We start from the raw sequence: 15,752 nt of genomic DNA, 5'->3' as shown, positions 1-15,752 counted from the left end.
TATGCCAGACATTTATCTCTGAACAGGACCACCTCCTATAACTATAAGCATTAAGAGCTGCAATTACCATAGATCCAACTTGTACACGGTAAGATTTATATGCAAGGGGTTTGATCCCCTTGTTTCTCTTGATCACAACCAGAAACTGCCCTGGCATGTGAATGGATCTAATAAATATTGACCTGTAGTAGCATATATTTATAGCACTCCAAAGCAGCAAGGTAGAAAGAAATGACTTTAGAGGGAATTCCCAATAAAAGGTTAACTGAGGTGGAAATTCCCACTAAAAGGTTCCCAGTAAAAGCAAGGAGTACTGGTATGAGGGAAACAAAACTACATGCTAAATAGTTATCCAAAGAAGAAAAGAGGGTTTCTATGAACTAGCCAGGTGGGAGACAGGTTCAGGACATGGGTAAGCATCACACAACAGTTAAATTCTTAAGTGGCCACTTTTCAATTACAAGCAATCCCTATATTCCTCACATAGAACAGAAACTGTTAAAAAAAATCTTTTTTTCTGTTGTTGTTAATAGCTATTAAAATTCCTCCAAGAGAATTTAAGAGGAATGGGCATCCACATTAAATGCTGTCCTATGATCTCAAAGAGGATATAAATCTGAATTAAAACGTTCCTTATACCTTCATTACAAAAAGTCCTTTAAACATTCAAGGAAGATGCTCAGAATCTGATCGCTTCCAATGAACAAAAGAAAAAACACAAAGTGTATGTAAGTAATCACACATTTACCAAACTCCATTAGGCACTGTTACTTACTTAACTAAGATTTTTATTCACAACTGACGTAGCATGATTTTTAATTCTGACTAGGTAAGACAAGAAAAGACTGGAAAGAAAATGGGATTTAAAACTTAATTAAGGTGGTTAGGGAAAAAGACATATTTTTCATTAGCCCAGGAAATATTTTCCATTATGTCTGACAATCCATCATTTCCCCATATCAAATGTGATCTGTAGCAAATACTGTATTTTCCAAATTAATGTGAACTTTCCCCCTCTGAATGTTATTAGTTTACATTTACATCTCTAGTGTAGCACTTTTGCTGCCCTAGGTTGTGACTATGTCAACCCAAACTGTACCTTTTAGAAATTTTATCCAAAAGTCTGCCTCCTCTAAGAAAATTTTGAGTCATTTCCTAACACACAATATCCTTTGCTTAAAAATATACGCAAACTAATATTAAATTTTAACATGTGAAAAGTCAGTAAAAATAAATAACAAGCACAATTTTTACAGATGATTTTCCAAACTAGGAATAAATTTCTTAGGAATTAAAACGTTATTCTCAAGAGTTTAAATGAATCAATTAAGATTACAAATGATACAAATTACAAAAAAAAAAAAAGCCTACCCAAGAAAATGTGCTTCTTTAAGGAACTTCCTTTCCCTCTTGGACAGTGTAATAACTGTATAATAAAGTGTCACCTCTACCACAAATACAGAATTACACAATATATTTTCTCTAATGGGGGAATGAAGGATAAAGGGAACAAATAAAATCACCATCCCAGCCAGTCACAGTGGCTCAAGCCTATAATCCCAGCACTTTGGGAGGCCAAGGCAGGCGGATCACTTGAGGTCAGGCGTTCAAGACCAGCCTGCCCAATATGGTGAAATCCCATCTCTACTAAAAATACGAAAACTAGCCAGGCATGGTGGCATGCGTTTGTGATCCCAGTTACTCAGGAGGCCGAGACAGAGGTTAGAGTGAGCTGAGATCACGCTACTGCACTCCAGTCTAGGCTACAGAGTGAGACTGTCTCCAAAAATAAAATAAAATAAAGTAAAATAAAATAAATCACCATTCCTTATCCAACCCCAATAAAGGCAAGACCAACTGTTCTTTATAAATGTTTTCCCACTGTTTATATCACGAAAATGACAGGAAGGAAAGATTAATTATAGTACCTCTGGGTGGCAAATCCATATCCCCTGATGTTAGTCCTATCAAGTTGGGCCTTTGTGCATGCACTCTGTGTCTATACATAGGTCTGGAAGTGTTTGTTATGCTTGGGGCTTCAGGATTGTAGCCATCTGTGTCATATGTATCTGGTAATACAAAAACTGTAATTAAAAAACAATTATAAAACTCCACTTGGTAATTTTTTAATACTGATAAGAGAAAAAGTAAACAATATAACATATTAACATATAACATGCTTTATATGTATCAAAAAGAAAATAACTTTATTTTTAAAAGTTATTAAAAAGAAACATTTTGAAAACATTCATAACTGAGGGCTTAACGTTCATTCACCATGCCTACATAATTTTAGTGAGAAAAGTAGTCCTCATAGAGCAGTTCTCTCTAGACATTTTAAAATTCTTCATCTAAAACTATATTACATTACGAATATAAAAAGGGCCAAAACTGTACCTGCAGTAAAAAGAGAGGGTGGAGCAGGAGGAGGCTGGTGATGAATGCCAGTTGTTACTACAGTAGGAACAGAACTGGTTGCAGAGTTTGGAGGAGCATCCATGCCAGATGGCTGCAAAGGAGGAAGTGGAGGTGGTGGTCCTGTCAAAACCAAAGAATAAGAAATATCATCTGAAAGCAAACAAATAAAACAAGTTATTGCACATCTGAACATAATCTTCTCATTTATCAAACTATAATATCTACAAACACCAAGCTCTTACAACTAATCAGATATCCTTTTAACACATTCCAAAGCAGGTTTGCCTTAAGCCATGAAGGCCTGCAGGCAGCTGGGTTTTACCAGTGATGTACTTAATTTACAAGGTCACTCCAAACCATAGTAACTGGCTTGGCACAGGCTACAAAATGGAAGTGTATTCCAAATGGAAGTATATTGCTATTAATTTCTATTAGGCAGTTTTGGGATTCCTTTAGATACTTTTAATTTAAGAATCTATTAAGTTTTAAAAATAGACTAAGAATGGCTAGATAAATACAGGCAAACAAACAGATTTACTTACCTGTAACAGGTGGGAGACTGGGTGGCAATGGACCTGGAGGTGGCACTGGGGGCCTGAGATTCACAGGTGGGGGTGTAAGAATTGGTGGAGGTGGGGGGAGTCCAGGAGGAGGTGGTCCTTCCACAACAGGAGGCTGTGCTGGGAAAGGCAGCATACCAGGAAGATTCACATCTTCTACAACCACTGGATCACTTCCATGATCGAAAGGACACATGTCTCCTCTCATACAAAAACCCTTTTCTATGGGGAAAGAATAGTTAGAAACAAATGTCAAAAGCACTGGAAATATATATTTTCTCTAAGTTAGCAAAAGTAAAGTATTTGAAAATATGAGTATTATTAATATAGGACAAAAGGATAATTAACCATTTCCCAAGAGCTACTTGCTCTTCTCCAGTAATATAAATATTTGTCAAGTAAGAGTATATTTAACATACTGACATAATTACTACGTTTATCGTCTCCACATCTCATGCTGAAATGTGACAATCTGGCCAAGCATGGTGGCTAACGCCTGTTAATCCCAGCACTTTGGGAGGTTGAGGCAGGTGGATTACCTGAGGTCAGGAGTTCGAGACCAGCCTGACCAACATGGTGAAACCCTGTCTCTACTACAAATACAAAAATTAGCTGGACGTGGTGGCAGGCACCTGCAAGCCCAGCTACTAGGGAGGCTGAGGCAAGAAAATCGCTAGGACCCAGGAGGTGGAGGTTGCAGTAAGCCGAGACTGCGCCACTGTACTCCAGCCTGGAGGACAGGGTGAGACTCCATCCCCCGCAAAAAAGAGAGAGAAATGTGACAAACGATGTTGGCAGTTGGCCTGGTGGGAGGTGTTAGAGTCATGGGGGTAGATCCTTCATGAATAGCTTGGTGATCTTCACAAGGTAACAAGTGAGTTCGCCCTCAATTAGTTCAGAGGAACTGGTTGTTTAAAAGAGCATGGCACCTCCCCCACCACCAACCCCACTCTTGCTCCCTTGCTCCCTCTTTGTTGCTCTCCCTTTGCCTTCTACCATGATTGCAAATCTTCCTGAGGCCTTCACCAGATGCAGATGCTGGCACTACACTTTTTGTACAGTCTGCAGAACCATGAGCCAAAGAAACCTCTTTTCTTTATAAATTTCCCAGGCTCAGGCATTACTTCAGAGCAGTGTTAAACAAACTAACACGTATACATACTAAACACACACACACACACGAAAATAACCTAACAAGAGATATCAGACTTAAATATAATTTTTGTCATATTTTTGTCTTTAGAAATGTCCTTCATTTAAATCTCTAGCTTAAAACTAAAAAGACTGCAATTATGGTTTAATACTACTTACAAATCTTTTACAGTAAGTCCTTAAAAGTCTTCAATTCTTTGTTTTTTTTGAGATGGAGTCTCACTCTGTCACCCAGGCTGGAGTGCAGTGGTGCGATCTTGGCTCACTACAAGCTCCACCTCCCAGGTTCATGCCATTCTCCTGCCTCAGCCTCCTGAATAGCTGGAAAAACAGGCTCCCGCCACCACACCTGGCTAATTTGTTGTATTTTTAGTACAGACAGGGTTGCCCACCATGTTAGCCAGGATGGTCTCGATCTCCTGACTTCATGATCCGCCTGCCTCAGCCTCCTAAACTGCTGGGATTACAGGCGTGAGCCACTGCACCCAGCCAAAAGTCTTCAATTCTTTAATAAAATTCTTACAAAGGTGACGTTTATATTTCTAGGTACATTTCTACTTGTAGTCCAATAATCACTCATTCAAAAGAAATGACTTTTGTCAACAATGTTTCAGTAGCAGATTCCCTCATAATAACTCAGTAGATATTTACTCATTTGGTAAACTCCCAAAATTTATTAAGACTTACTTGCAAATAAATATTATCTTTAAATTGATACTCAAATAATTAGTGGCAACTTATAAATGTTTCAATCATATTGAGGAATTCAAAAAGTGATTAAGGCTAATTTCCCACTTTTCAGAGGTAAGTCTTTGAATAACTGTCTACAACATAAACACAGAATTTAGGCAGCTGGAAATGTTAATTAAATACTTCATGAAACAGCCGAAAGACTTACCATCATAGTCTCTACACCGTTTCTTTGGCATGGGTGGTCTTACGTAAGAGTTATGGTCCACCTGGTCTTCATGAAATTCAGACCAACTTTCGGTAGTGTTGTTACCATGATGAGTAGGAGCAATTACTGTAATAGTGCTGCTCAAAGTAGGTACAGGGTAGTGGCCAGATGAAATACTAGGTACCGAAGAGACTGGAGTATAATTATTTTCTAATGGATCTGTTCTATCCAGGTCATATTTAGGTTTTACCAGATCCCTTTCTGCAACAAAAGATAAATGACATATAAAACTACACTGTATTAAAAAAACAAGTCCCAGATCTAAGAAATAGTGATATTTTTATAAACATAGAAAAAAAAGTTTTAAATTTTGCATAATAATCCTTTTCTTTTAAAAAATATTTAATTAATACACAATGTTAAAAGGTTATTTCTTTTCAATATAACCCAAGCTACAAAACCAGGTAACGCTGCCGTATTTAATGTTTTTCCTTAGAGTTTTGTTTATAGAAAAAAGAAATTTTTTATTTTCTTCATCACAATCTTAGTATGCATAACTGCAGACCACAAAACAAAACATGCAATAAAGTAGAATTATTTTTCCTGTGGTGAACATTTTGTAGTCATCCATCTGAAGTTACTACAATGGCTGTTTATTAAGATAAGAATGGATGAGCCAAAAGGAGTTCACATTAAACATGCACAAAGAAACTAACTAGACTATACATATGGTCCTCAAGAAAACAGAAAAGCAATTAAAGAGATTAGTTAAGTGAAGCAACATTCCAAGAAGCCCAGTATACCTAGATCACAGCAGCGGAAAATTTCTAAGAAAAGAGTAACAGAATACAGGGCTTATATAAAGGCCATAAATAGTATTAAGAGTAGTAAAAAAAAGTTTGAGAAAAGGTGTTTTACTGAAAAGTGTTTTAGGTGTTTTACTACAATATCTTACTTTCAATAACATGTACTAGAAGAAAAATTACACATGCTGGGAATGACATGCTCTTGCAGAAATATGTATCTGAAATAACACTTTTTAAACTTTTAAAAACAGTTTTGAAGTGTAAGTGATACATAATAAACTGAACATATTAAATTGTGTAAGTTTTAATCAAAGTATACACCTCTGAAACCAATACCACAACTGAAATGATGTACATACTCATCACTTCCAAAAGAATCCTCATGCCCCTTTGTAATCTGTAATTTATCCCTCCTTTACTCCCATCTCAGGCAACGACTGGCTTTGCTCTCTGTCATCACGGATTAGTTAGCATTTTTAAAAACTTTACGCTGGGCACACTGGCTCAGGCCTATAATCCCAGCACTTTGGGAGGCTGAGAAAGGTGAACACCTGAGATCAGGAATTCAAGACCAGTCTGGCCAAGATGGTGAAACCCCCAACATGACTCTTACTAAAAATACAAAAATTAGCCGAGCATGGTGGTACTCGCTTGTAATCCCAGCTACTCAGGAGGCTGAGGCATGATCATCGCTTGAACTCAGGAGGCAGAGGTTGCAGTGAGCTGAAACAGCGCCACTGCACTCCAGCCTGGGTGACACAGCGATACTGTCTCAAAAACAAAGACTAAGAAAAAAATATTTTGATAAACATACATATTGTTTTCCTGCTTCTTTCACTCAGCATAATTATATTGAGATTCATCCATTTTGTTGCATGTATCAAAAGTTCTTTTCTTTTCATCCATGTTATGGTATGGATATACCACAACATGTTTATACATTCACCTGTTGATGGGCATTTAGACTGTTTCTACATCTGGCTCTTACAAATGAGTCTGCTATGAACTTTGTGAACAAGTATCTGTGCGGACATAAACTTTCATTTCTTCCAGGTAAACAGTAAGATGTAGAATAGCGGACCCATATGTTAATTTTTACATACTGCCAAAATGTTTTCCAAAGAGTTCCAGCTTATCTACATTCTCACCAACACCAAACAGAATCAGTCTTTATCATTGTGGCTATCCTGTTGAATGTGTAGTGGTAACTGTGATTTTAACTGCATGGAATAAAACTTTTAAAGGAATTTTTAAAAAGCATTCTCTTGGACCACAGAATACATCATAATAGAAGAAAATGCTGACAAAATGTTAAGCAATTTTTAAAAACACTTAAACGTGGAGTTTTTCACAATAAAAAGATAACCAAAATATACATATACATGTACTATTTACCCCTGCTTCGTGTTCTGCTTCTGCTTCTAGTCCTGCTTCTATCTCTGTCCCTTTCACGAAGCCTCTCTTTACTCCAACTTCGACTTCGACTTCTGCTGTAACTGCGACTTCGCCCTCGTCTTCTATTGTACCGGTCTCTGTATGAATCTCTTCGAGGAGGGTTTCGATCATAATCTCTTTTGCGAGAACGATCATCTTTTTTCCTCTCATCACGGCTTCTAAAGAAATATATGGTCACTTTTATACAAATAATTTTTAAGTGACACAGGAAAAAGCTAATTAAATGCAAAAGTTATATTTAATTCTTGTAACATAACTTTTTATCCTACCATCAGACACTTGAAAACACTGAGCTTAATATTTAGTACTCTAAATCCCTTTTAAATGAAAAACAATCTTTTTAAAGCCTTAACCCTTAGTCTTATACACATTGGCAACTATACAATTGGGCATCTGTAGATAAAGGCATCTATACATATGACTTACAGTACATATAGAACATACTATCCCATACATACAGTCACACACTTCCAGACATGTATCGCATGCATTCTATTCTAAGGGTTTTTGAAGCCTGAATGAGAAAAACAATTTAATCACACTAAAGGGAAACAGCAGGCAAAAAAAAAAGAGCCACACATTAAGATTCTACTGGAATCTGAAGTTAGGAATAAAAAGATTAGCAGCTAATATATGTCAAGCACTGTTCTAAACTCACTCCCAAGATCTACAAATCTGACCTAGATTTTCATGATAGAAACGGACCTAGTTATATTTTCCTAGACCAATAAAAGAGTAGATATTACTTGTCTCTGCATAAAAGATAATCCAAGTCTAAACATTCATATAAAAGGTAACTTATGTCAAAACACTGAATATGGTTCAATGAACCGCTCACCTATTTTCCCTGTATCGGGAGCTTGACTGTGGAGGACTGTGATTTAGCCTTCTAGAAAACTTCTTCTCTCGCTCTTCCTCCTTAGTGATCTGATATACAAAAAAAAAGGTGTACAAGAAGTTTAGTAGTTATTCCACTGTTAAACAGCCTTAGATAGGGCCGGGCGTGGTGGCTTACACCTGTAATGCCAGCACTTTGGGAGGCTGAGGCGGGTGGATCGCGAGGTCAGGAGTTCGAGGCCAGCCTGGCCAACATGGTGAAATCTCGTCTCTACTGAAAATACAAAGATTAGCTGGGCGCGGTGGCGGGTGCCTGTAATCCCAGTTACTCTGGAGGTTGAGGCAGGAGAATCACTTAAACCCAGCAGGCAGAGGCTGCAGAGAGCTGAGATCGTGCCACTGCACGCTCCAGCCTGGGCGACAGAGTGAGACTCTGTCTCAGGAGAAAAAAAAAAAAAAGCCTTAGGTAGACACATTACTACTTTAAGACTTTATTAACATTAACATTTAATTAATATTAGTTTATATAATGTAGAAGCAAAATCATCTCCTAAAAGTATCCAAACAAAGTAAATTCCTCTACTAAGTATCATCATTTAACTGTAATGAAATGATTACACTGGTGAGAAAACATTTTAAGCAAGTATGCTCATTTTAACATAATTAATGGAAATCCAATTTTATTCCTCTTTCAAAAGTCTAACACATATTCGTGTTTTGGTTTCATGGATTTGGTCTGGTACCAAACACATCAAAGAAAATAGGAGAATACATTAGAACTCACCAAGTCATAAATACAGATACACACACATATACACATATATATACACATTTATATATATACTTATATATAAATATAAAAATATAAATATATATTTACATATACTTACATATTTATATATACATTTATATATATGGGAAAACAATGTATAAGATGAAGGAGTTTTCCAGTTTCTCATAGCAGCATGACAGCTATATATTCCTGTTTCCTACAAGGTGCTTCCATTCACATCATATAGCTACTAGAAAGCAACCCTGGAAAATATTCTCAGTGCTACCTTCTCCAGACTATATTGTTGAGAACAATGGTCCTCAACAACAGGAGCAATAGGAATCACTATTTTTCTAGACAATTAGAAAAAAAGGACTTAGAGGTTAAACAAATTCAGGAAATATTGTGCAAGTGGCTTCCATAAATAAGACAGGGCTCAAGATTTTGCGTTACTGAGAACTGTAAGATATTCTTATGCAGGTAGTCTACGCACAGGGTACACATGTCCCAGATTATGCCAGCTGTTCCAGCATCCCTTTGATAAGACCTTCTGTCAAAATGTGCCACTTTAGGCCGGGCTAAGTGACTCACACCTGTAATCACAGCACTTTTAAAGGCCGAGGTGGGTGGATCACTTGAGGTCAGCAGTTTAAGACCAGCCTGGCCAACATGCTGAAATCCCACCTCTACTAAAAATACAAAAATTAGCTGGGCATGGTGGCACGTACCTGTAATCCCAGGAAGGGATTACAGGAGGGATACTTGGGGGGCTGAGGGAGGAGAACTGCTTGAACCCAGGAAGCAAGAGGTTGCAGTGAGCTGCTATGGGGCCACGACACTCCAGCCTGGGCAACAGAGTAAGACTCCATCTCCAAAAAAAAAAAAAAAAAAAAAAAAAAAAAAAGTGCCACTTTAGATGAGAAATCAGATGGAAATCCTATTAACAGACCAAACTAGGAGAAATAATCTTTAAAGCATTCTTTCAACAGTTTGCCTTTTTAAACTCAAGTACTTTTGTACTCTTTCCACCTATTCCAGCTCTCCTCCCAGACCAGACAAAAAACTGGGTACTAATACAACCCTTCTGATACACTCTTTCTCTTCTATTTACTCAATGCACTTTTGCAAGTAATCTAACAGATCACCATATTCCACAGTACATGCCCATCTTAGTATAGCCACAGCATTTTAAACGTAGATTGCTGTCTGGCATTTTGACAATTCTGAAAGATCAGGGATAAGTATCTCCCACAACTGACTGAAAAAACAGGAAGTATTACATCAATAGATAGTAAGACTAACGCTTTGCTACTACTCGATTTGGGGGAAGACTACTTCTCAAAGCAAGGGACTGTGATCTACTCAAGATTTTTTGAGAATTAAAACATACATATATATATATTTTTTTTTTAGATGGAGTTTCGCTCTTGTCACACAAGCTGGGGTATAATGGCGTGGTCTCAGTTCACTACAACCTCTGCCTGCCAAGTTCACAAGCTATTCTCCTGTCTCAGCTTCCTGAGTAACTGGGATTACAGGCGACTGCCACCACGCCTGGCTAATTTTTGTATCTTTAGTAGCGATGGGGTTTCACCATGTTGGCCAAGCTGGTCTTGAACTCCTGACCTAAGGTGATCCACCCGCCTCAGCCTCCCAAAGTGCTGGGATTACAGGCGTGAGCCACCACGCCCAGCCAAAGTATAATTTTTAACAGCAAAAATCTGAAACCAACCCAAAGTTCCACCAATAGACAAAACTTGAATAAACCACTGCATATCTCTATGTGGCATAAGCAATTGCCAATACAATATCCACCGTCCCTTTCTTCCTAACAGAACCCCTATACTGTTAGGTATGAAATATGTTCAGTTATAAATTACATTTCTGGTTTTCCCAGGCAGATAAAACTGATTGGGATGTTACATGTGGGTATGTGTATATGAAAATATACAAATATACATGTGTGTAAATATATTCAGATAGAGATAAAAATATATTTGATAATTATTACATATTATATATATTTTATTGCATAATAAAATGTATTATTTATATATAATCTGGAAAAAGCATAAAAGGAGAAAAAAAAACAAAGGTCACAACAGCAACATCTTCTACAATCTCAAAAATAACAGCAGCTACCATTGACTGGGAACCTACCATGTGCCATGTGTGAGAAGTAAGTAAAATAATGTATGTAAAGCACCAATCAAGTGCTTTACATACATTATTTTACTTAATCCTCACAAGAATCTTTAGTATTTCCATTTCACAGCTGAGTAAAATGAGGCTCAGAAAAGTAAAGTTTTCAAGGTCACAAACCAGTGATTTGTAGAACCAAAATTTTAACCAAGATTTGTGTGACCTAAAGCTAGGGCTAAATGCAGAAACATAATGGCTTAACTGCAAACAATTATTTTCACTAAAATTATAGGTTTTTTTTGTTTTTGTTTTTGTTTTAAGACAGGGTCTTGCTCAGTTGCCCAGGCTGCAGTGTAGTGCTTCAATCCGCACCCTCAGGCTCTGGGGCTCAAGCAGTTCTCTCACCTCAGCCCCTCAAGTAGTTAAGACTACAGGCATGCACCACCCCATCACACCTGGCTAATTTTAAATTTTTTTTCAGAGAGATGAGGTCTCACTATATTACCCAGACTGGTCTCAAACTCCTGGGCTCGAGCGATCCTCCCGCCTCAGCCTCCCAGAGTGCTGGGATTACAGGCATGAGCCACCACGCTCACCCTGGCCAAATTATAATCTTTTAACATCAAATTGAAAAGATATAAATTATTATATGACTATTAGGGTGAAGAAAGGAGGTTATAAAATACACACAAAAATTTCAGGACCTCTTGAAGTATGAAGTCAGTTCCACTGTCCTGTGAAGGTCCTTGTGTTTTACTACCTTAAAAACAGTCCCCTACTAAAATGCACGTAGGACAAAAGCAAACAGACCAATTGTCAACCTAATTATTTTCATAGGACAGATGATAAGACTCTATTTCTGTAAGATACTGTGCAGAGTAAAAGCGGGACTGACAATACTATCCTTAGAAAGCCAGCATGCTTGTAAGGCTGGCCTTTGGCTGACTCCTGGGCACTTTGATTTCTTGAGCATTCCCATTACTCCCTGATAAGGAATGGTTCACTATGCCTGAACTGTTTATGAAACAGCATGGTCTACACTGAACATCTGCTTTCCTCCCAGGAGTCTGGAATTTTGGTACATACTAGGTAGGCGGTGCCTATGTGACCAGTTCCAAGTAAGAACGCTGGGCAGAGTATCTAAGGAGTTTGCCTAATCCCCATGTGTTGTTACAGTTCACTGCTAGGGGAATTAAGCACATCCTGTGGAACTCTGAGGACTTTAGAAGCTTGCGCTTTGTTTTCCACTGGACTTGGCCTCATACACCTTTTCCATTTGCCGACTTTGCTTTGAATCCTTTTGCTGAAATAAGCCAGGGTCATGGGCATAATTACATGCAAAGTCCTATGAGTCCTCCTAGAGAAATCATTTAAACTGGGAGTGGTCCTGAGGACTCCCAACAAAAAGATATAGAAGATAAAAACTCAGTTTAGTTATTCCTCTTATGTGTTTAAATAACCTGTAAGGTATAACACAGATCATTACCTCTTCTTTCTTTATATCTTTTTCTTGGTGCGGGAAAAATTCTACCTTCAGGCTTCCTGATGATGGCTGCTCTGGAGGAGGTAGGTAACTCTTTGTATTCACAGCATCAAAAAGTTTTTCCACAAATATCTGCGTCTCTAAAAGTAAAACCAAACACCATAGATTAAAAGACATTTGTTAAGATTAATTCCCCGCTTCCACATCTCTTATCTCTAATATGATGAAATACACCTTGACTTTTACAAATTAGAAAATATACTAGTACTGGCCGGGCATGGTGGCTCACGTCTGTAATCCCAGCACTTTGGGAGGCCAAGGCGGACGGATCGCCTGAGGTCAGGAGTTCAAGACCAGCCTGGACAACATGGTGAAACCCCGTCTCTACAAAAACATAAAAATTAGCCAGGCATGACGGCAGGTGCCTGTAATTCCAGATACTAGGGAGGCTGGGGCAGGACAATCACTTGAACCCAGGAGGCAGACACTACAGTGAGCCGAGATCGCGCCATTGCACTCAAGATCACGCCACTGCACTCCAGCCTGGGTGACAGAGCAAGACTCCATCTCAAAAAATAGAAAAAAAAAAGGAAGAAAATATACTAATATCAACAGCTTCCCAATCAGTGTGCAATGGCACAAGTTCTGAGGCAATACTGATTCATGCTATTTTCAAGATGGCAGGGGCTGGAATGGTCGCAGCCTCTGGGTCAGTCACTTCCAGCCATGACTAAGTCTTCTCCATGTAGCCTACTCAGTGTGGCAAACACAAACACTATCATTATCTAGATGTGGCAAGGTGCAAAAAGCTGAAAAGCAATGTGCTAGGTAAGATTCAAAGCAGTTTCCTAAGCAGTATTAGCTTTAAATAAATAAGCAGTCATTTTCTTAATCTTTTAATCTACATAAGAAAAAATATCAACATGCTTTAAGAATAAGCACGTGGACATTACTGAGAGGAGGCATCCATTTTAAGTAAGTTAAGGATATACTCAGTAATAATATTGTTTATTTAACTTTGTTAAAATTAGGGCTTCTTACTAAGTTCCTTTAATATTCTGTGGATAAACTTATTTTAAATAACTTTATTTTTTTTGAGATGAGTCTCACTCTGTCACCCAGGCTGGAGTGCAATGACGCGATCTTGGCTCACTGCAACCTCCGCCTCCCAGGTTCAAGCAATTCTCCTGCCTCAGCCTCCCAAGTAGCCGGGACTACAGGCATCCACCATCATGCCCACCTAATTTTTATATTTTTTGTAGAGATAGGGTTTCACCATGTTGGCCAGGCTGGTCTTGAACTCCTGACCTCAGGTGACCCACCCACCTCAGCCTCTCAAAGTGCTGGGATTACAGGCGTGAGCCACTGTGTCAAGGCTTAACTTTTAAAAATATAGTAGTATTTTCAAACCAAAGATCTTACCTTTCTGAAGAAATACATCCAGCTGATCAATACATAATGCCTTTAACTCTTTTTCACTTTTGTCTTTCTTTACCAAAGCCAGAACATATTTTGCTAGGGCAGATGGATCTGCATCACAGCTAAAGAAAAAAACCAACGTTGAAGAAAATTTAGTCAACTGCACATTCTACAAATTCTAGTTACAAACTGAATTAGTGAGAATAACAGTTAAGTGAGTTAATTCATGTAAAAAGCACCTGGGTCACAGAGGACCTTGAAGAAATTTAAGTTCTCTTTATACTAACACTTCTTAATGCTATGTGTAGCCATTTTATTTCTTAAAAACATACCCATCAGTATATTAGTTTAAACAGCAAAAAAAGAAAGTCTAGAAATGGATCCAAACGTACTAGGAATTCAGATTTTATAAAAGTGGCATCCAAACCAACAAAGAAGAGATAAATTATGCAATAAACGTATTGAGGCCAGGACCAGTGACTCAATCCTGTAATGACAGCACCTTGGGAGACTGAGGCGGGCAGATCGCTTGAGCCCAGGAGTTCAAGACCAGTCTGGGCAAAATGGCAAAACCCGTCTCTTCCAAAAGAAAAAAAAAAAAAGAAAAACAAATTAGGTATGATAGTGTGTGCCTATAGTCCCAGCTACTCGGGAGGCTGAGGGGGAAGAATCATCTGAGCCCAGAAGTTCAAGGCTGCAGCGATCTGTGATCGCATCACTGCATTCCAGTCTGGGTGACAGAGTAAGACCCTGTCTTAAAAAAAGAAAAGAAAATGTATTGAGACAACTTGGCAGTTATCTTTACAAAATAAACTTGGAAACATGTTAGAGGAAAACACAGTTTATTTAACCCTGGAGTAAGAAAGACATAACATCCATACATCAAAAAAGTAATGTGATTATTAAAAAAAAAAAAAACTAAGAATGAAGAGTCAACAAATGAAAAACAAGCTCAGTTTATCTCATCACAAACAGGCTAATTCCCCTAACCCACAGTGTTTTTACCAAGACCAACATCATAAGAGAAAAAAAGACAAAGGATATGAATAGATGCTAAACCATAAAATAAATAAAAATGATTCCTAAACGAGTAAAAATTCAACTTCACCCATAAGAGAAATACAAATTTAAGTTAAACTGAAACATTTTTCAGTTATCAGGTTGGCAAAATCCAATAAATATGAAAATGTATTCTGGTGGCAAGACTAATGAAAAAGCAATTTTAAACATGAGCTGGTGTGAGTGAACTGGTAGATGATAGAGTATTCTGGTAGTATCAAAGTCACAAATGCAAGTTACATCTATGAATTCTACAGATATACTCACGTGTTCAAAATGACATGCATACAAGTTACTTATTGTCATACTGATTGTAAAATCAAAAATGTGCACATGTCCATTTAGAGAGGACTGGAAAAATAAACTGTATTAAAATCCACACAAAAGAATGACATGTAGCAAAAGGATACAAGAAACAGGTAATGAAGTTTTCAACCCTTAAGGAAATCTTCATATCAATTTATTAAATTTAAAATGCAAGACAGAGAAAAAGTTTGTATAGTATGTACCACTTGTGTTGGGGGAGAAGGGAGAAATCTGGCTTATATATATGTGGAAGGATAAATAAACTACGGCTATTTGGGCAGGATGATAGTACGAACTATAAGTAAAGGAAGGACAGGGTCAGAAGGGAAAGTTTTTTTAAAAAAAAAATAATAATTCTATGTATTCATAGAGTACAATGTGATATTTTGATACCTGTATGCAAGGTGTAATGAATAAATCAGGGTAATTAGCATATCTATAACCT

At 37.7% G+C, this 15,752-nt stretch overlaps 1 protein-coding gene across 1 annotated transcript in view; it reads right to left on the bottom strand.

Moving 5' to 3' along the window:
* Positions 1 to 15,752, bottom strand: part of RBM26 (RNA binding motif protein 26) — a 95,298-nt gene that overhangs the window by 52,443 nt on the left and 27,103 nt on the right. The window contains exons 2-9 of the mRNA XM_011997297.1: positions 13,946 to 14,064; positions 12,527 to 12,663; positions 8,128 to 8,216; positions 7,230 to 7,447; positions 5,029 to 5,289; positions 2,961 to 3,200; positions 2,398 to 2,568; positions 1,929 to 2,069 (exon numbers count right to left, since the gene is read on the bottom strand). Of these exons, the coding sequence (XP_011852687.1) occupies positions 1,929 to 2,069; positions 2,398 to 2,568; positions 2,961 to 3,200; positions 5,029 to 5,289; positions 7,230 to 7,447; positions 8,128 to 8,216; positions 12,527 to 12,663; positions 13,946 to 14,064 (1,376 nt within the window). The remainder of the gene's footprint in view (positions 1 to 1,928; positions 2,070 to 2,397; positions 2,569 to 2,960; positions 3,201 to 5,028; positions 5,290 to 7,229; positions 7,448 to 8,127; positions 8,217 to 12,526; positions 12,664 to 13,945; positions 14,065 to 15,752) is intronic.

The sequence above is a fragment of the Mandrillus leucophaeus genome, unplaced genomic scaffold, assembly GCF_000951045.1.
Source record: "Mandrillus leucophaeus isolate KB7577 unplaced genomic scaffold, Mleu.le_1.0 Scaffold536, whole genome shotgun sequence".
NCBI lineage: Eukaryota > Metazoa > Chordata > Mammalia > Primates > Cercopithecidae > Mandrillus > Mandrillus leucophaeus.
Note: the sequence above shows the minus strand (reverse complement) of the source record. Positions and strands in the feature narration are given on the sequence as shown.